General features: G+C 36.9%; 1 protein-coding gene across 3 annotated transcripts in view; it reads right to left on the minus strand.

Annotated features, from left to right (window-relative positions):
• Positions 1-21,402, minus strand: part of Rims2 (regulating synaptic membrane exocytosis 2) — a 473,841-nt gene that overhangs the window by 188,852 nt on the left and 263,587 nt on the right. For all 3 annotated transcript variants that reach the window (XM_059247963.1, XM_059247965.1, XM_059247962.1), the window contains 3 exons: positions 9,569-9,637; positions 2,742-2,898; positions 1,372-1,482 (listed from right to left, as the gene is read on the minus strand). In XM_059247963.1, the coding sequence (XP_059103946.1) occupies positions 1,372-1,482; positions 2,742-2,898; positions 9,569-9,637 (337 nt within the window). The remainder of the gene's footprint in view (positions 1-1,371; positions 1,483-2,741; positions 2,899-9,568; positions 9,638-21,402) is intronic.

A 21,402-nucleotide genomic window follows, 5' to 3' on the forward strand; every position in this document is an offset into this window, starting at 1 on the left:
AGCAAATTTTTAATGGCTAAGAAGCTTGTGATAGCTATATAAGTAATTTGAAAAACTAATAAAGTTCATTAACATTCTATTAGGCAACCAAAATACCTACTGATCCTTTTTATGACACATTCGAAGTCTAAGGCAAGCCAACATGGCGATCCTATGTTCATTATTATCATAGTGATAAGCATATTTCCCAATAGGTAGCACACTCATAACCACCCTTAAGGGACTGATTACATGAAATGTTTAAAAAATTTAAAAAGAAAAAAGTTAAATGGTTTTTACCTGATACTAATCGAAACATTAATTTAATAACTATTTGGTTTCATCTTTGTTCCGAAGACACTAAAATTAGTATTTGTTTGGCACTATCAATGTAGAAGATACGCTGTATGTTATATTTGGATACAAAAGTGAATTACATGCATGGATTGAGTATTAATCTTGATTCAAACCAAATGATTTCTTTTATTCATCATGACAGTTACTTGTCATGTCAATGGACTTGAATGACAAAGAATGTAAGTCACTACTTCATCATATTTTCTGAATACTATATTCGACTTTATCATCATCTTATCCTAAACCCATTTGAGAGTTTGAAAAAAAGTCCCATGGTATTTTTTTATATATATAACCAAAATGAATTAGAAAGTTAATTAATTTTCTTAAAATTAGTAGTAATTAATATAAGTATTATAACATACCATGTTACTCCCAAGTTTGTCACAGTTAATGTGGCAACTTCAGAGAATTTTTGCAAATACAGCAAGTGTGACTTATTAAGATGTTAAAGCTTTACTGAAGGCCATGAGAGAAAAACTCTTGGAGAATTATAATAAAGGTTTCCTTAACAAACCAGACTGTCTCAGTATTTCTGCATATGCAAAGTCACACTATTTCTCTGAAATCTATTAAAGCCTTTCATCTCTATCAGCAAATGGATATATACTACACATGATAATTTGCTATGTGCAGGTAAAAAAATCGTTGCATTCTGATTACCATTATAATCTCCTGTGCAAATTTGCCAGCTATTTTTATTAATCTTTTCTTGACAGGGACTAGTCAGGCCGCGCTGGTGGACCTCATAGCTCTGACTCTCCTGATCTCCATCCCAAGTGCTGGGATTGTAAACATGAGCCGCAGGGCTCTGCTGAGCCATGATAGTCAGGTTCATACTGTTTTGGTTTGCGTATCAAGAAAAACTGCACGTGTTTAACCTTTTCTGTTAAACAAAGGGCTATCTTAAGAAAGAATGTAGAAATAGTAAAGAAAAGGCACAGTTTAGAAACTCAGATGATACAAAGGACTAGAGAAAACATTTTACATTAACCCTTCCTGAAGGCAATAGAGGTCAGTGAGAGTTGTGTTTACCTGTCTCTATCTGGAGAATAATGGTCATCCATGACCCGGTGTCTGTCCATTCGGCTAATTGTATTGTAATGACCAGGAGCACGTGTCCCTCGAAGCCCCTGTTCCACATTCCTGCTACGACAGGAAGAACATTATATATCTGACTAATCTATAGCATAACCCCCACAAAATGATAATAAAATATATTTATTTAGTTTATCTGTATCTCTGATTGAATAAATTGTATTTGGAAATGAACAGTAAATTGAGGATCTGGCTGCTTTACAGATACAAAAAGAGCCCATTAAGAGAATATCATTCAGGATAAGATAAACAATATCTTACGGATGGGCAACACCAGTTCTCTATAATTGATAATCAGTGATATACTATACACTAGAGGGAAAGGTTTATGAGAAGATAGGTTCAATGTTGCACATGATTTTTAGCATGGGCCACAGGAACGGTGGGAGGGGTGTCCTACACATGGTTGGACCTGAGTTCAAATCTCAGAAAAACAACTATCAGTACCTATCCAATTGTAAACATGTTCTCTGGTAGCACTCTAGCCTAAACTACCACCTTTGTGATTTATTAACTTATAGTTGTCTAATTGTTATCTTACCTAAATCCTTCCCTTATCTAGTCTGAATACGGTAGTCCTTTGAAACCATGGAATGAATGCTAAAAATTTCATTCTTGGTGATGGACTAGACTCCTGTCCTTTGCAAATCATCTTTTTCATTAGTTTGCAATGCCACGCTTGTATACAGAGGAATGTATAAATACATAGGCAAATCTAATATACATATTTATCTATATTGTACTAGCTAGTCAAAATCCATTAAATAAAATTCTATCTTCATATATTACACATTTTTTTATTTATTATGTCCCTGAACTATCATGCATAAATTATATATAGTATTGTCTGTGGTTTACACTTCATGTAGCTCTTTGGTACCAAGTTAGGTTGATCAGAGATTTCTAATATTGTAAGATCTAGAGGAATAGATTGGTATGACCATTTCTCTTTCTACTCATGCACTATTTTTAGTTTTTTTTTTAAAGATTTTTAAAAAATCTTTTTTAACTTATCAATTACTATATGATTCATAAATATAATTATTTGGTTCTAAATGAATCTGCTTAATATTTACATGCAATCTAAAGCTAGTTTTTCTTAACTGTTTTGAACTCTTAGGGCAAGTAATACACAGATCATGAAAAGAAACTAAGCCATGTCACATCTTAGTCCCATTGCTAAGGCATCTGATTTTTCTTTAAAAGGATGTTTTAAAGAATAATATATTTTTAGAGGATATAATGGTAATTTATGTAAAATTCACCCTAACTACTATGCTGTAAGCAAACTTGACACACTCTATTACCTTTGTGGAGGAGGGACACTCGGTGACCATGACCTAGTCCTTCCTATAGCATCTACGCGGTGTGGAGACCCTGATGGTGAACAATGGTTTGAGGACATTACTTGTTCTGGCACTGACAATGTGGAGCTTTGAAGATCACGACCATTGTGCCGGTAATCTAGAGGAAGAAAATAAAATAACAATTATCTATGCACTAAGTTCTTTGTGTTGCACTAAGGAACATAAAATACTAGTAAGGCTGGAATACTTTTACTATGACAAGTTTAGAGTAAAACAAATACAGTATAACATGTTTGAAAAGTTGTGAGCACAAAAATGAAAATGGAAAGACATTTGATACTTAGGTAGTTCACTGTATTGGGTAGGGTAAAAGCTTAAGTTCTTTTTAGAAATTGACCAAGATTGTTCTAGAAATATTTCATCTGTAGAAACTTAAATGTTTCTTAACTATTGTTAATATTGCCAAGTTCCTAAGATGCTTCATAGTCTCCATTTACACTTTAAATAAGGTAACCCACACTACGTACGTAACACTCAATGACATTTTTCTTGAAATACTTGGCAGAGCTACGACCCCACAGTAGTCTGAAAACAAAACTAACCCTCAAAGAAGGAGAAGACTGCAGTGACTCAACATCCTCATAGAAGTTAACATTAGGAAGCACAGACACTCGGACGGGGACGAAGAGGGGACTCTGCACGTCAGCAGAGCAGCAGTTCGATGTGGAGAGGCCAGGGCCATCTCCTGAAGCTCTAGGGATGTGAACGATGTATATGATGGAGAAGCATGGACGCGGCTGAGCAGAGCATGGACACTGCTGCCACCTGGTCATCGTCATCATGTGCAGTGCAGCTGTTAGTGATCAGTCACTTCTCCATGAATATCTGATGGTGGGCACTTCCTAAAACACACTACTGCAGTGTGCATTTCCTAGATTATTTAGAGGCCCTGAGGGAAGCTGAGAAGCAGCACATGTGCTTCAAATGCATAAGGCCTTAGGTTCATCCCCAGTACATGTCGACCTTAACTAATTACAAAGAGACATAACTCAGAGAAACCACTTCACTCCTATGTAGCTTTTGAGCAAGTTAATGTTCTGCAGGAAGACTGGGTCCCATGGAACAGAGCAAAAGATCAAGACATAAATAACTAAAGAGGGAGCCAATAAAATAGAAGAGGAAATTTTGAAAGGGAAGACACTAAACGAAGATGGAAGCTTACACCAGTCCCTCTGAATTCCGGCACTAGTAACCGTGCTTTTCAGCGAATGCACTGAGTGCACTTCTTAATTTTTTAAAGACAAGCACTGACGATGAGTGGAAAAAAGGCAAGGTACTTATCTAGCAGACAGTTTCTATTTATCTAGACACAAACTGCCTCAGAGAAGAATGGCTGTGAATTGTAAGCAACAGACATTGGTAGCAGCTAGTAAGGGCATATTTCTGTGTACATACATACATGTGACACTGTGGTAAATAAAATAAAAATTTTATATATATTTGTCCATATAAAAATCATTTTCATAAACTTGGAGATAAAACATATACATAACCATGTACACGCATACATGATTATATATGCTTTTTAAGTGAACAAAATGATAACAATCAAATAAAGAGAAAAGTATAAGGAATTTGTTATTGTAAATTACATAATCTGTGAAGTACTATTTGAAAGTGGATTTGAAGTAGTTATATATATATATGTGTGTATGTGTGCGTGTATGTGTGTGTGTGTGTGTGTGTGTGTGTGTGTGTGTGTATACTAGATTAACTACCATAGAAAGTATTAAAAAAAAAAAAAGGTAAAGGTTTAGAAATTAACAAGTTCAAGTTCCACAACAGCCAGGGCTACACAGAGAAACCTTGACTTAAAAAAAACAAAATTAAAAAAAAAAAAAAAAACGAACAAGAAAAAAGAAAAGAAATTAACAAGTCATATAAATGTTCAGTTAAAATCAAAAAGGCAGAAGAAACACAAGTTTAAAAACAGAAATAAAAAACAATGGTAATAAAAAAAAGCCCTAGCAGATATTTAACTCTATCAACAAACCACTCAAAAGATAGTGGTCTATGCACAGTAATTAAAATGTGGATTGATGAAGTAAAAAAATAATCTCCAGGAACTGATGATCATAGGAAGTTGTAGAACAGAAGGCTAAAATAGATAACAACCAATCGCCTTCTTATAACTATCAATCAAAGCTGGAATTTGAAATTGAAAAGCCAATACCAATTATAATATCACACCACCAATAATGAAATTCTTAAGAGCACTCTAACAAAATATAAAGTAGATCCATATGAAGACATCAACAAAACTGAATAATAAACTGTATTATAAGGGAATAAAGGGAGAGATATTCTATAAAACAGGAAACTCAATATTAAGAAGAAACCAGTTATTTTTACCAATTCAATCTACAAATTTAATGTGATTCAATAGAAATTCTAAAAGTTTGTGGGTACTGACAAATCGCTTTTAAAGGTTATATTGCAGTGGGATGGTCTGTATGTCAAATGTGTGGCTGATTGGTCAATAAATAAAACACTGATTAGCCATTGGCTAGGCAGGAAGTATAGGTGGGACAAGGAGGAGAATAAAGCTGGGAAGTGGAAGGCTGAGTGAGAGAGACACTGCCAGCCGCCACCATGACAAGCCGCATGTGAAGATCCCGGTAAGCCATGAGCCACGTGGCAAGGTATAGATTTATAGAAATGAATTAATTTAAGATATAAGAACAGTTAGCAAGAAGCCTGCCACGGCCATACAGTTTGTAAGCAATATAAGTCTCTGTGTTTATTTGGTTGGGTCTGAGTGGCTGTGGGACTGGCGGGTGAGAGAGATTTGTCCTGACTGTGGGCCAGGCAGGAAAACTCTAGCTACATTATATGGAGAAGCAAACAGCTGAGAATGTACCAGTACTGATTACCAGAGTCAGGAGACTGACTGGAGAAACATTAACTACTTAGTATAATTTCTAACAGTCAGAACACTGTAGATAGGCCAATGAATAAAGCACACAGTGGAACATAGAATGGCTAAGAAATAAACCAACATAAAGATGTTCAACAGGTCTTTACCCAAGGACAAAAGCAAAGCAATGCAGTGGAGCAAATGTAGTCATTTCAACCAATTGGTATGAAACTCCTGGACTTTAACATAGAAGAAAATGAATCTAGGATGTTAGAAAGATGGCTCAGCATGAGGGTGGTGGAAGACTCTGGAACCATGGACTAGAAAAACAATTGAATGCATTTAACAGAACATTTTAGTAGACCCCTGGAAGGGAGCAACTTAGACAGTCCAGGCCCGGGCCATGAAGTTCAGAGAGTGACAAGGACTCTATCAGCGACTAACCTCCAGGCAAGTTCTGTGACATTCTGACAAAGAGTCTAGCTGTGTCCTGCATGTCCTGAGTTCTTGCCTGAGGCTACATTTTTGAAAAATGGGCTAATTTCTTTAGTGGGGAAATTTTAAGATAATGTAACATTGAATCTGTGCAATGATTGTTGCAGATGTTCTTAGGCAAGTCTATAATTAAAAGAGAGCAGCAAGCAGAGCAGGAACAATTTTAAAGTTGGGGTGGGAGGCACGAGAAAGTTAATGTTGCTTTCAAGCAGAAGAAGCTGGAAGTATTAAGATTAGTGCTCTCGAAGACAAGCCTCCTGCTCTGCATTAGAAAGATAGAAAAGGGGATCACAGGGCAAGATGCCACCCAGTTAAAGCTCCACTTTGTACAATGAAAAGCCTAAGGGATGTCTTACTACTAAAGAGCAATTGTGCATAAAGCTGTTCCTAAAGTGGCTGAGTCAGCTGAACACGGCAGTGACAGTCACATGGGAACAACAGAGAGGAACACTGAGGGATCATGGGTTCTTCTGTGTGGTTTCAGAGGGCTGCTGACCAGGCCATGTGTGACAGGCTCAGAATCCCTGCGTCAGTGCTGAGGTCAACGGATGACGGTATAAAGGAGAAGCCTGGGTGACAGTGGAGTCTCAGACATGTTGGAGATGCCAGGGCCTCGAGAGGTCTGCCAAGAAGAGCTGCGTACATGGAGTGGAACCAGTCCAAGAGAGAGATGTACGTCACAGGCAGCAAAGCTGAAGGACAGAGCCATTTAGGCCCTTTGAAACTGCGGCTACAGACACCAGACATGAAGCTTGAGAACTTGAAGTTTTTCTTATTGGGTTTTGGTCCAGTCTTTATGCTCCCATTCCTTTTAAATATGTGTTTCTTTCTGCTGGATATGGTGGTACACACCTCTAATCCAGGCACTCAGGAGACTGAGGGAGGTGGATCTCTGTGAGTTTGAGGCCAGCCTGATATACAAAGTGAGTTCCAGGACAGCTAGGGCTGTTATTTAGAGAAACCTTATCTTGAAAAAACCAATAAACACACACACACACACACACACACACACACACACTCACTCACTCACTCCTTTTAAAGTGTATATATAAATATATTAACTATACATATTCCTCTTTAAAAGGGAACATATATTCTTGTTAATGTATATTAGAAGTATAGGGCATCACATTTAAGACATTATCTTCAATTTTAAAAGGAGCTAGATTCTGGACTTTTGAACAGTGTCCAGACTGTTAAAGATTATGGGGATTTCTGAAGTTGGACTAAGCATTTTGTATTATGATATACCATACAACATATAGATCCAGGAGCCAAATGTTGTACTTGGATGAGGAACTTCCTCCATGGGCCCATGTATTTGAATAGCTTGTCCCTAATTAACGGCACTGTGTGGGGGAAGATATGGAACCTGTAGAAGACAGAAACTTCCCAGCAGAAGCATGTCACCACAGGTGGGTTTGAAGAGGTTTATAGCCTTGCCCCAGGGGCCCCAGGGAAGGACAGTGTCTGTCATGAAACTCACAAGGCTTGCCTTCACGAGACTTTATGAGGTGTCTTCCCCTTCCTAAGATTATATACGCAGTGTCAATTAACTGGGCTGATAATCTTCAGTGGTGTACATACCCAGAAGTTACCCATGGGGCCTAATGGTGGTAGGACTATCACTGACTAACCCATCCTCCTGTAACTAACTCCGGTAAACACTTTGTTTCAGGAAGCTAGACTCGGACAAGGGGAAAACTCATTAGGTGTGTGGCACTAGCTTTTCTCAGTGTAAAGTTTCTTTACACCCCTCTCATGAAAAGTCATGCAGCAAATGTGAATAATAAATAAATCTCTATTTCCCCCAACACACAATTTCTTTAAAAGTACAGAAAAACCCAAATGGTTCAACCTAGTCTTTTTGTGGAGAGGGGGGAACAGAGAAAAGTCCTTTGATGTTACTGTGCACAGGACTGGCAATGGTGGTCATCTCTAGTTGTCAAGTGGACACAGCAGACAGACTATGGGAGTCTCAGTAATGTCTCTCCTACAGTAAGCTTGCCTGCGGCTATGTCTGGGTAGAATTTTCTTGATTACTGAATTGAGGTGAGAAGAAGCTCCCAGTGTGGGAGACACTCTTTCCCTGCACAGAGGAGTGCATACGAGTGAAGAAGGGAAGCTGATTGTCAGTGTCCATGCATCATTCTCGGCTCTTGAGTGTCGACGACTAGCTGCTTTGAGTTCCTACTGGCGAGGAGGGACACAAACTGGATTCATGTGCTAAAATAGACCCTCCTTCCATAAGCTGCTTCTTGGGTCAGGGCATTCTATCACAGTAACAAATAAAAAGTAGGACAGTGAATATATATAACTAGGATATTATATTTCAGAAAACAAGAAAAAAATAATAGTTTCACCATATGGAAATAAATGTTTGCGGAGACAGATGTTTATAGATTTAAACATGAGAAACAATATGTATAGGTATTAAAACACTACACATTACTTTACTAATACACATCAGTCCAAATTTTAAAAACATATCAGTCCAAAATTTAAAAAAACTAATTCAGGACTCAATAAAGATGAATACTTTTTTTATCTTCAAAAAAAAAAAATGAAAGAATGTAGGCATGCCTAAAAACGACATTGGAATGAATTGTTTTCATGATCTGAAGGGAATTGGTAAGGTGAAAAAACACTAAGGTCAATGGATACTTAAGAGTAAGAAGTAAAATTAGTCAACTACAAAAGGAAGAGAATATGAACATGAAAAAGATAATAATAATATCAAAGAAAAATCTACGGAAGAAATAACTGAGGTTGAATCTCTAAACTATGTGAAAAGTGTAAACAACTTTTGCAGTGTTAGCAATTCCTATATTGTTCATTCTTAATAAGAAATAAGGCAAAACACAGCAACTGAGTTTTTAAAGGTAGTTTACTGACTATGGCATGCATACCTTACTCTAAAAAATCTATCAAAAAGTCAGCAATCACCAATGTAGTAATAGCAGGTCTTACACATAAAAACTATCTTTTCCTGAGTAAAGTTAACTATACTTATGAGATTTGTTAGAGTAATTAGTCTAGCAAATTATAAATCTAACAAGAAGACTAGAATAAGTTATTATATAATATTAAGGAGACATTAGAGATGAAATTTCAATTATATAATCAATTATGTGAAAAATCATACAATTTATCATAAAAGCTTATTATTGAATTGTTTTAAAATAGAAAGTTTATAAATATTTTCTTACCAAGGGCCGGCTTCTTTAAAGAATATTCATTCTAACAATTTGCATAGTATTTTCAGCAACTGTTTGGAAGTTTAGGTTGGCAAGGTTTTCTTGAGGTTATTTTTCGAAGATATGGAAGCAAATTTGTATTCCTCAGTTTGTTTATTTTGATGATAATGGCGAATTGCACTCCCTTTTTACACTACACAAGAATTCTAAACACTTACCTGATACTACACCAACACCATCATCACAATCGTAGTCAGAGACCTCGCTGTCACTCACTCTCTTTGACCCTAGAAACAAGTGAGCCATGATTAAACTTGATGGTTGTTCAGAAGAAGAAGGAAAAAAAGCCTACTGAAGGGGAAAAATAACTGAAAGCATTATAAATACTTAATGATAGAGGAAAAAAGAGGAAGGTTATTACGTGCTCACCAACACTGATTTTCACAGACATTTCATGAGGTTAGGATACAGATCACAATGAGGTAACAATTAATACAATTATTTAGAAACATGTAAGACAAAATTTGTAATGAGTAAAAGTCTATTAAAAGTATATTAAGTACAAAATATATAATTAAAGTCTACTGAAAAATAATTCGTAGCATTAGATGCTTTGGGACAAAGACACTTAACCCAGGTAAATTTCAAAACACAGAGATAGGTTGTTTTCCAAATCATTAACATGTCACTTCCTGATATAGATAACTAAGAACTTTGAAGCTAAGTTTTATTACACACGATCATAGAGAATTTCAGAAACATAAATTGATTCATGACATCTTGAACGTTCTTTTTTCCTATTATTTTGGTTGTTTTTTCCATTGATTCAAGAAGACAAGAAATAAATCACATATAAAGCTAAACGCTAGTTGCTCTGTGGTGATTTCTAAGAAGAGGACCAGGAGCACCAATAGGTTGTAGAATTTAATTACATCATAGACTAGCTTTTTTTTTTCTTATCTTTGAGGTAAGGTCTCACTATGCAACATTGGCTGGCCTGGAACTTATCGTGTAGACCAGGCAGGCTTTTATCTCACAGAGATTTGCCTGCCTCTGCCCATGTTCGTCACTAGGAATTTTAATGTTAATCTCAATACAGTAAAACTGACATTTTTTGAATAAAACAGAATTTTAATGAACGTACTTTTAAACTTACTTATGAAATATACCATGCATAGAAAGAAGTACTAAATTTTTAACAATATGTGTCTCAGCATAGACACACTATGCAACAGAATCTTTGATTACAGTTTTTCCTCTATCTTGGTATCAGAAGACATTTAATGATGAATAATGATAATGGCAGTAGTGCAGTTTCTCAGCCTGACTTGTTTTGTCTTTCAGCACATACCACACACCATTCATCGAGGACTAGTTTGAGAAATAAACGCTTTCCTATATAGTCAAAAAGAAAACTGAATGACATGTAATGCATACGGTCCTCCAAGCAGAGATATCTAATCATACACGCATCTGTCAGAAATCCTCTGTACTCCCCACAATCATTTGCTTATTTGTTTTAGGCCATGCCCTTTTCCTGGAGAGAAAGTGTATGAGTCCAGCTAGTGCAGTCCCCTTTTCTCCCTTTAAAGGAAAGGAAAGGGAGATCACACCTCATACCTCGCTTCTGAATCAAGTAATTTCCTCAAATAAAATCCCCCACAACTTATGTCAGAAAGCTTCAATAAAAAACACAGACATAAAAAAGATAGACATTGTTGTGAGGTGGTGATGCATGCTCACGCCTTTAATCCCAGCACTCAGGAGGCAGCGGCAGGTGGATAAGTGAGTTCCAGGCCAGCCTGGTCTACAAAGTGAGTTCCAGGAATACACAAAGAAACCCTGTCCATCTAGCATAGACATTTATATGAGAATTACTTGACAAATTTCCAACAAACTCGGCAGAATGGAGTGTACAAAGCTAGAGCATACATTTTAGAAGGATTTTGCCAGAAAAAGATGACATAGACGGGGTTATAATAGAGACACTTAAGCAAACTGCCTCCCACCCAATTTATAACAAAATGTCTTTTTGTACAGGTCCAGGTATGAGGTTAACAATTGCTATTACAGGTACATAGTACAAAGATGATAAGTTTTTACTGTCAGCCAAGGGTTAGAACAAGAGTGACACCAGAAAAAGACAAACTAATTTTATCAATTTTATCAATCTTTGTGATCCGTGGTGTGTGTGTGTGTGTGTGTGTGTGTGTGTGTGTGTGTGTGTGTGTGTATGTGTGTGTGTACATGGAACAAAGATGCATACACTAAGTCAAAGACTGAAAGTCAGGCATTTGAGTAAAGCAGAATAAATACTAGTTTCTTCTAATTCTTATGGAATTGAGATTTTATGTTTCCATATTAACCTTGAAGTTAAAATGTACTGTAACTAGGTTCAGTGTACTTGGATTTTGTCTTTTTAACATTCTGATGAAGTCAAGGTTTAGATTTAATTGGTATATTAGTTGTTTGTATTAAAAACAGTATTTTCAGTGTCTCATTAGTAAGAAACATTTTGTAACTATAAAAAATGAATTTTCTAAGTCTTCCTCTGAAAACTTCGAAATTGTTGTCTTTTGCAATGATATCCACATTCATTTTAAATGTAGATGCATATAAGATGGAGACAACATTTTTTCCTATGGCTAGCACATTTCTCAACATTACTCATTTGATATTTATTATCTCCCAGTTATCTGTGACAGAACCTGTGCCATAAATGAATGCATCCTCATTCTTCTCATCCTGGTCTGCTTGCCTGTTTGTGTTTTAAAGAAAGAGAAGGACGCATGGACCTGGGAAGGTGAGGAGGAGCTGGGGGAGGGGAAACTTGATCAGAACACCTTCTATGAAAAAAACATTATCAATAAAAAACAGGATCTTAAAAAAGGTAAGTTTTTTAAAGATAATAAAAAACTATTACTATGCATGATTAAATGTTGCAGTAGAAAATAAATAAACCATAAAATCAATTTGACAGGAGCTGGAGAGGTGGCTGAGCAGTTAGGAGAATTTGCTCTTGCAGCAGACCTGGGTTAGTTCCCAGCTCCCACACGACAACTCTACTCCAGGTGCCAGGGACCTGAAACCCTCTTCTACACTCTGTGGACGCCAGGCACGGACATGGTGACGCCCATACATGGAGAGACCAAACACTCACACACATAAAATAGACACAGTCTTAAAAATTTGTAACAAACTGTATATACTTTCCATGTATGCACGTGAGGAGTCTAAATCCATTCTGAGGTGTAAGTGCTCTACTGACTGTGTTTATTTGCAATTTGTGTTCTTTGTTTTGTATTTTCTCTAATTTATTTTTACTTTCCTAATTTTTTTACTTGACTTATCAATGAAAAAGGTAATATCCTAGAGTTTCTTTCAATAGGGAACAATCTGATAATATTCTTTCCAGCATAACTTATGGTGTATTGAGGGTATAGTAATACATGGAAGTTGAAAATTATTCCCCCCCCCATCCCCCCACCCCCCGTGTTTCAAGACAGAGTTTCTCTGTGTATCCCTGGCTGTCCTGGAACTAGCTTTGTAGCTCAGGCTGGCCTGGAACTCGTGATCCTTCTGTCTCCACTCCTTTAGCAAATCCTACCAGAGTGCACAACCATCAGCAAAAATTATTTCGATAGATAAATAAAAACTTTTGAAAAAGTTTAGCCCACACTCAAGATAAATACCTTATCAGACTCATAAGAAGCAGTCTCCTCAAAAAATCAAAGTTATCTATAATCCCTATGACTAAAACCACATATAATCATAAAATATTGTATGCTGTCCCTCTGGTGCCAAGAACGATAAGGGGCATTCACTCTAAAGGTGAGCTGTCTATTCCACACTGAACTGCATGTTCTAGACAAGGCAGTAACACAGGAGAGAAATGAGAAGAGGGTAGATTACAGGACAAGAGGTAACATGATCTGAATTGGGAATTAGAACTTGCAGGGAATGAAGGGATAGCTTAAATGTTATGGGCTGCTCTTGCAGAGGACCCAAGTCAGATGCAGGCAAACACTTATGGCAGCTCCCAACTCCCTGTAACTCCAGTTCCAGTGGACCCCAGTTCCTCTGCTGGTCTATTCTGGCACCTGATCTCACTGGCACAAATGCATACACAGACACACACTTACACATACAATGAAAATAAAACAATTTTAAAAAATTTAAAAACGGGTAAAAACATGGTAACTAGCAGATTTGCAGGATGAATAACATAAAGGTGAATTCTATTTCTTACATGAAATAAATGAGCAATTAAGACATTCATTTTAAAACTTACACCATTTATAAGAATAATCAATGATAAAATAATTAGGAACGCACATATGTTCATTCCAGACTACAAAATACTTCTGCATTCGTTTCCTAGAGCTGCTACAAGAAAAAGAGCAAACAACAAACAACAAACAAACAAACAAACAAACAAACAAACACGACAGCCTGAAACAGCAGAACTTTACTGCCTCACAGTCCCGGAGGCCAGAAGCCCTAATTCAGAGGCATGGCAGGTCCGGTTGCTTGTCTCTAGCTGGTAAGGCTTGCCTCACAGATGCGTCACTCCATCGCCTGGCACCTTCTCCACGTATGTATTCAGTCTTCCCTCTGTGGATTCTGCTCTTTCTGACACAATCTCTTCTTTTGATCAGGCCCCAGTCATACTAGACTACAGCTATGAATGATGACCGCAATTTAACTTGATTAATTTCAAAAATCTCAATTTATAAATAAGGTCACATTCTGAAGTAATCAGAAGTTAGGATTTCAATGTGTATGTTTTTGAAAGTACAATTCAAACTAAAAAAAACTACAAATGATGTAAAAAAAAAAGGCTCTACACATTAAGAGAATTTCTTTAAAACTAGAAGCCACATATAATGCAATCACAGTGTTAGAAGACTAAGAAAAAAATAAGTGATTAAGTGATAGAAGGATTTTAATTATAGCTAAATTTTGCATTAGTAATGAAGAAGAAATGGAAATGCATTCAGAGTGCAAAGGCAGTTTCCAACATCACTGAAAGAGGTATTTTATACTCTTCAAAGACAAACTTGGGGCTTGGGTTGTAGGTCAGTGGAACAGCCTGTGCTGGCATGTTCAAGGCCCTGAGCTGGATCAGCAGCAGGAAGAGAAAGCAGCTGGGGCAAGAGAGACAGGGAACAAGGGACTTTGCCAGGAGAAAGGGATGGAATCAAAAAAGTAACTGGCAAAAATTCAGGCAAATTTTTTCAAACTGTAAATGAAGAGTAAGAAAATAACTAACTAATTTGGAGGGAAAACAGTAAACACACACACACACACACACACACACACACACACACACACACACACACACATACACCCCACACAGGCTACATGGGCAGATAAAAGAGCTATATGGGTAGGTGAGATTGTGAGTCATTTAGTATGCTCTGCTGCAATTTTAAAATTTTTTACATAATTTGGAGACAAGTTAGACAGACACCATCTGGGCATGGTGGCCAGTGCTCAGACCTCAGAACTCAGGACACTGAGGCAGAAGGATCTTGAGTTCAAGACTAGTCTGAAATTCACTGTAAAACTCTCCTCAGAAAACCAAAACAACCCAACACAACCATGTAAAAAGGTTAAAACTAAAAGGGCATGTGTCAAAATGTAGTAGTAAGTTCCTATATGTCAAAAAAATTAAAAGTCTGAATATATGAGGGCTAGACTGTCTAAAAACTACAAATGCTATGATTCATTCATAGTGGATATTTGAATAGGTGGAAGACATCCTATATTCACTTTAAAACTTATGTATATTTATATAGTCTACTTCAAATATAAATAGGATGATTATTTACTTGTAGATGACAAGAATATATATTCCCTGTTTCTTTGCACTTTATCTTACTAATAATTAGCTATCTGGCTGTAAGAAGATCTCTATGATTATGGTTTTTAATTTCTCCAATTCTTTTTGGTTCTTCAAGGGAATGCAATAAAATCAAAACCTAGGATTTTAGATGGCTTCTCTAAGGTTAGCTGGATTGAACTGCTCCTGTAGTGTTGTCCAGACCTAGGCAAAGCAAAACCACCAACTCAAAACAAAGGCCACCAACTTTGTTCACAGGATTCACATCAGGGTTAAATGGCAGAGACACAAATTACAATTTATTCTCATGTCTCCAGTTGCCCAGTTGTGCCCATTTTGAATATATTTTCCTTCTAGAGCTGTGCCTCTGTCACAGAGACTGAAAGACACTACTAAAATATGAGGCAATTGGCTACACAGATCTTTCATTCGCTTCTCTTTCTGATCTCTGGCTAGGAACTGCTTGGGTTCTCCACTCATTTTGTTACAAATCTTCTTGCAAAGTATTCCCAGCTTCTTCAACAGGTTGTGTATGCTTAATCTTCTTGACAAATTTCTAATCAGGCTTTAGAATCAGTCTTCAGCTTTCTTTTTTTGTAAGATTTATTTATTTATTTTGTATACCGTGTTCTGCCTGCACACTAGAAGAGGGCATCAAATCTCATTACAGATGTTTGTGAGCCACCATTTGGTTACTGGGAATTGAACTCAGGACCTCTGGAAGAGCAGCCAGTGTGCTTAACCTCTAAGCCATCTCTCCAAAACCTGAAATTACATTTTTTTTTTTTTTTTTGGTTTTTCGAGACAGGGTTTTTCTGTGTAGCTTTGCGCCTTTCCTGGAACTCGCTTTGGATACCAGGCTGGCCTCGAACTCACAGAGATCCACCTGCCTCTGCCTCCCGAGTGCTGGGATTAAAGGTGTGCGCCACCACCGCCCGGCTGAAATTACATTTTTTAACTCATTAATTCACCTAGACTTTGTTTTATGGAATAACAAGAAAGACAGATTCTGCTTCATCTATCATCTGCTGGATGGTAACTACGTCAAGCACAGTCCTCTTCCCGGCGTTACCTCAGTCAGGTCCATGTGTGAGCAGTATCTAACTGCACTGGAGGGCCATCGTCCTGACAGCTGCGCACTACCCAAAGCAGTGAGTGCTGACATCTAACGGAGTCTTTGTCTCCCTGTCCTGATGGAAACATTCTACATAACCTGATCCTTTTATTTCCTATACATTTAGAATCTGCTCATCAGTTTATAAGAAGACATCTCATAGGATTGGTACTATACTGAATCTACCCCCAAAAAGGTCAAATGCCTGGGTTTGGCATTTATTTCTTTATTTAGATGTTTCTTAATATTATTTAATAAAATGCTAACTTTTCCAACAGTTTTATACAATGTTTGTTAGATAGATTCCTAGAAATTAATATTATGTTATTATTATAAATATTTAAAATTTTTGATTCTGTGTATTAAAGTACAGAGGAATACAACTAGCTTTTATTTTTATACATTAATCCTATTTCACAATGTGTCTAAAGATGCTATGGAGAATTTGAAGTAACCATATCACCTACATATAACCACTGTTTTTTCTCATGAATTAGACAGGAACTTCATTCACCTGACAGGAAATCTATTAAAAGTCAAAGGAAATCGGATCTTAAATGGTTGATGACTGACTGAAAGGGTGAAAGCTGAAAGATCAGAGAAACAGAGCAGCAGCCACTAGTTCTCATCTCTAGGAAATCCCAGCCTGAAAGAGCTCCTGTCTCCTCCTGCCTTATATTTTTCTCTCCGCCCAACCATATCACTTCCTGTCTCAACCTCACTAATGCTGGGATCAAAGGTGTGTGCCTCCACTGTCTAGCGCTGTCTTTTCGACTGGATTAATCTTGTGTAGCCCAAGGTGGCCTTGAACTCCTGAATTTCCTGCTTCCTCCTCCTTACTGCTGGGATTACTGCCTGGCCTCTATGGTTAACTAGTGGCTGGCTTTGCCCTCTGATCTTTAGGCAAGCTTCACTTGTTAGAGCACACACAAAAATATCACCACAAAGAGACATTTAAAAGTCTATCCATTTTGAACTAGCAAGATGGCTCAGCAGATAAAGGCCCTTGTCACCAACTCTATCAAGCTTTTGATTACTGAACCACGGATGAAGGCGGTTTCTGATTCTCACAAGCTGTCCTGTGACTTCCACACATAGCTTAGGCATACACACACAAAATAAAAGTAAATTAAAATTTATAAATATATCCATTTAAATTTGTTTTGTGAAGCCATATATAACGCAATACACTAAATGTACTTTATTGATGAAATAATACTATACTAAAGGAGATTATTTAGACATACTGAAATAAAAATCTGTTTTTAAAAAGTTTTAATATCAAAATAATAAACACAGAAGCATGAAGATACTGGAAATTTTCCATAGGCGGTAAGGAAATGCAGCTGACACATTAGTTAGGACTTAATATATGCACGCTAGCCAAACAACACACAATCAACCCAGCACACCACACTGTGCATAGGAAGACATGCATTCAACATCGCACATGCCATGTTTACCTGCATTACATGAACACAAGGCTTTATCTGGAAAACAATGTGGAAGTAATGTCAAAACACAAACTGATACTGCTACTGGCAGGAGAATTGTGGAAATCTCATCTCTAATTTATACTGCAGACAATAAAATTCAACATATTTAAAGTGTAAAACACCATACTAATTCAGAATCAAATAAACATGCATTATATATGAATGAAAATTAAAATTAAGTGAATAGAAAATCTGACTAAATTAAAGTTTTGAAATAAGAGCAGAAACTAAAGAAGATGCAGAAAATCAAAATCTAATTACAGCCTGCCTCACAGCACTTCTGTCGGGTACATGGTTACATCACATAATCTGAAATGCAAGTGATAACTAGTAGACATGGAGGGTTAAACAACTAGACAACTGAAACTGAAAGAACCATTGGAAAGTAGTACTCATTTTTGAACTCTGGGTTTTAAAAATGGACAGTTACAGTTGATTTCCTTTTAAGAAAAGGCAAACATTCAAAAATCTTAAGGATTTTTACTTGAACATTTTAATAACATTTAAAGAAATGTATGAAAATCATCAAAAAGTAAAGGGATACAATTTGATTTTTTTCTCTCTGTAATAATTGACATTTCTAATGGAGAGAATGTAACTTACTGTAATATCAGTTCTTAAGGAGGCTTATTTTCTAACATGGAATTTAAGTATAAAAAGTGCAATCATAATTTAAAGTCAGCAAATAAGCAAATAATTCACTTGCCAAATTTTCATAAGACTGATCTGTTTTGTTGGAAGCCTTCAACGTATATCAATTACATAAAGTATTTTGAAGGCACAAAACAGAATTTTTTTTTTCTGGCTACAGTATTTGAAGTACAGTGGGAACAGACAAAGAAGTAAGCATAAGAAACCATTGCTTTTTTATGTTTGTTTTGTTTTTCGAGACAGGGTTTCTCTCTGTAACAGCTCTGGCTGGCGTGGGACTCATTCTGTAGACCAGGCTGGCCTGAAACTCACAGAGATCCGCCTGCCTCTGCCTCCTGAGTGCTACCATGCCCAACAAGAAACCATTTCTTAAGGACATCAGTGCAATCATAGACCACAGGAAAAAAACTAGTAGACTAACAGTTTTATAAATATTGTAACATTTAACAACATCACATTTCTATTACCTAAGATTAAACTGAATAAGACAAGTTAGGTTAGTATTAAAACAACAAACATAACAATGAAATCAGCATGAATTGTAAATATCAGGCTTCACCAGTACAACCACTTTAATTATTACATTTCAAACTTACCTTTCAACATTTTCATTTAAAATGTATGTAATATAGTCATCTATATAATTTTTAAATCTGATGATCTTCATATTATGTTAAGCATTCTCACATATTTATTATCTAATTTTGGTTTCTCTGTTTGGTACAGCCCTGCTGCTTCTGTTTGGGCCTAACTGAAATGTGCACAGCTCCTATTAGTCCTTGATATCTCTAAACTACTCTTCAAAGCTCACATGGCCTAACAATTTTATGGTTTATACCTCTCCGTTCTACAGTAGGCTACATACACATACAAAGAGAGAAAGAACAAGTGTAAGTATGATACTGTCATGAGCTGTGACGCTTGGTTTTTTAATTCATCTTTTTTTTGTGCCATATTTTACTGTCTTTTTGTTTGTTTGTTTGTTTGTTTTTGTTTGTTTGTTTGTTTTTTGAAACAAGGTTTCTCTGTGTATGTAGCCTTGGCTGGTCTGGAACTCGCTCTGTAGACCAGGATGGCCACAAACTCACAGAGACCTGCCCATCTCTGCCTCCTGAGTGCTGGGATGAAAAGCCTGCGCCATCATACCCGGATCCTCCAGATGATAAATAGTCACTAAGTCTCCAGTGGTTTTCTCTGGATCAAGGGTATGTGTCTCTACACCTACATGCAAACTCCAGATTTATTGCTATGATAAGGGAACACTGTAAGGACTGAGGCTATGCAGAGAGGGGCACGGGAAAAAGGGTGCTCGAGAAGTATGTATCTACAGGCACCACGGAAAGTCAAAATGCCCTACCATCTGTAAAGACAAGGGATAAAAGGTTCTGTGATAACAAAGACTCAATCTCTGGAAAGTTCTAGAATCCATCAATATTGTAGCATCACACAAAGTAACTCAAACATGCAGCTAGCACCTATGGAATAAGCACCAGGGCAAGTGGCATTTGAGAATTACTATACCGAGACCTGGCTTAAGTAACTAACCACTGTACCTTGGGACATGGCAGTGAAGATCTATGTAGATAAAAATCTAGAAGGCAATTTTTTCAATGTCATCCTTTCTTAGACTTACCAAAACCTCTATTAAGAGTATTTTTAAAGTTATCTCAATATCACATTATGTTGTAAAATATTATTTGAAGATGTCTTACATTTGTTTATGCTGTGGAAATCTGCTTTAATGATGTAAACATGTGTTGCATTCCTTTATGTTGCATTTGTTTAACTGTGTGAAGCTGTGTTGCTGTGTGCCTGTCTACAACACCTGATAGTCTAATAAAGAGCCGAACAGTCACTAGCAAGGCAGGAGAAAGGACAGGTGGGGCTGGCAGGCAGAGAGGAAAAATCGAAGGAGAAATTTGGGAGAAAAAGAAGAAAACAGCAAGAGAACAAAGAGAGGAGGATGCCAGGTGCCAGCCACACAGTCAGCCAGACTAAGCATGAAAGTAAGACATACAGAAGTAAGAAAAGGAAAAAGCCCAGAGGCAAAAGGTAGATGGGATAATTTAAAGTAAAAAAAAAAAAAAAAAAAAAAAAAGCTGGCAAGAAACAAGCCAAGCTAAGCCTGGGCATGTATAATTAAGAATAAGTCTCCATGTGTGATTTATTTGGGAGCTGGGTGGTGGGCCCTCCAAAACAGCTAAAACAACCACCACCAACATTAGACTATAATTTTGTTTGTTTGTTTGTTTTTTGTTTTTTGTTTTTTGAGACAGGGTTTCTCTGTGTAGCTTTGTGTTTTTCCTGGATCTCACTCTGTAGCCCAGGCTGGCCTCGAACTCACAAAGATCCGCCTGGCTCTGCCACCCGAGCGCTGGGATTAAAAGCATGCACCACCACCACCCGGCCTAGATATAATTTTTTAAACAGTGTACATCACATAAAGGTGGTGAAAGAGTTATAATGCCTACCTAAATTGTGTGTCTTGGGTCAGTCACAGTATCAAGCCCCATAAGCTTGACAGGTACTTAATATTGATGCAATTAAAATAAAAAATATTTCAAAAACAAAAGGGCAATATATCACAAACTAAAAATGAGAAACACATGGCATATATTAAATATATAAGAAATTTAAGTATAAATACACAAATTACCAGTTTTGTCAGAAAGGACTTAAGAAAAATTACTGTGGAGCTTGGATAGGGGAGTGAGCATGGAGGAATTTAAGAGTTTCAAACCTATTCATAACTGCAACGACTGAAGCCGGTGGAGATTCTTCCCCAACTATCTCAGAAAGAGCACTGGCTGACCTCAGCAGCCTGTACACTTACACTATGTGACTTAGTGCACAGTGAGATGTGATTTAAGAATGTACTAAATAGGCTACATTGGCCAGAAAGAATAGACAATTTCACTGTAATAATACTGTAATTATTCCAACAGA

This window comes from Peromyscus eremicus, chromosome 20 (genome assembly GCF_949786415.1).
Source record: "Peromyscus eremicus chromosome 20, PerEre_H2_v1, whole genome shotgun sequence".
NCBI classification, from domain to species: Eukaryota; Metazoa; Chordata; class Mammalia; order Rodentia; family Cricetidae; genus Peromyscus; species Peromyscus eremicus.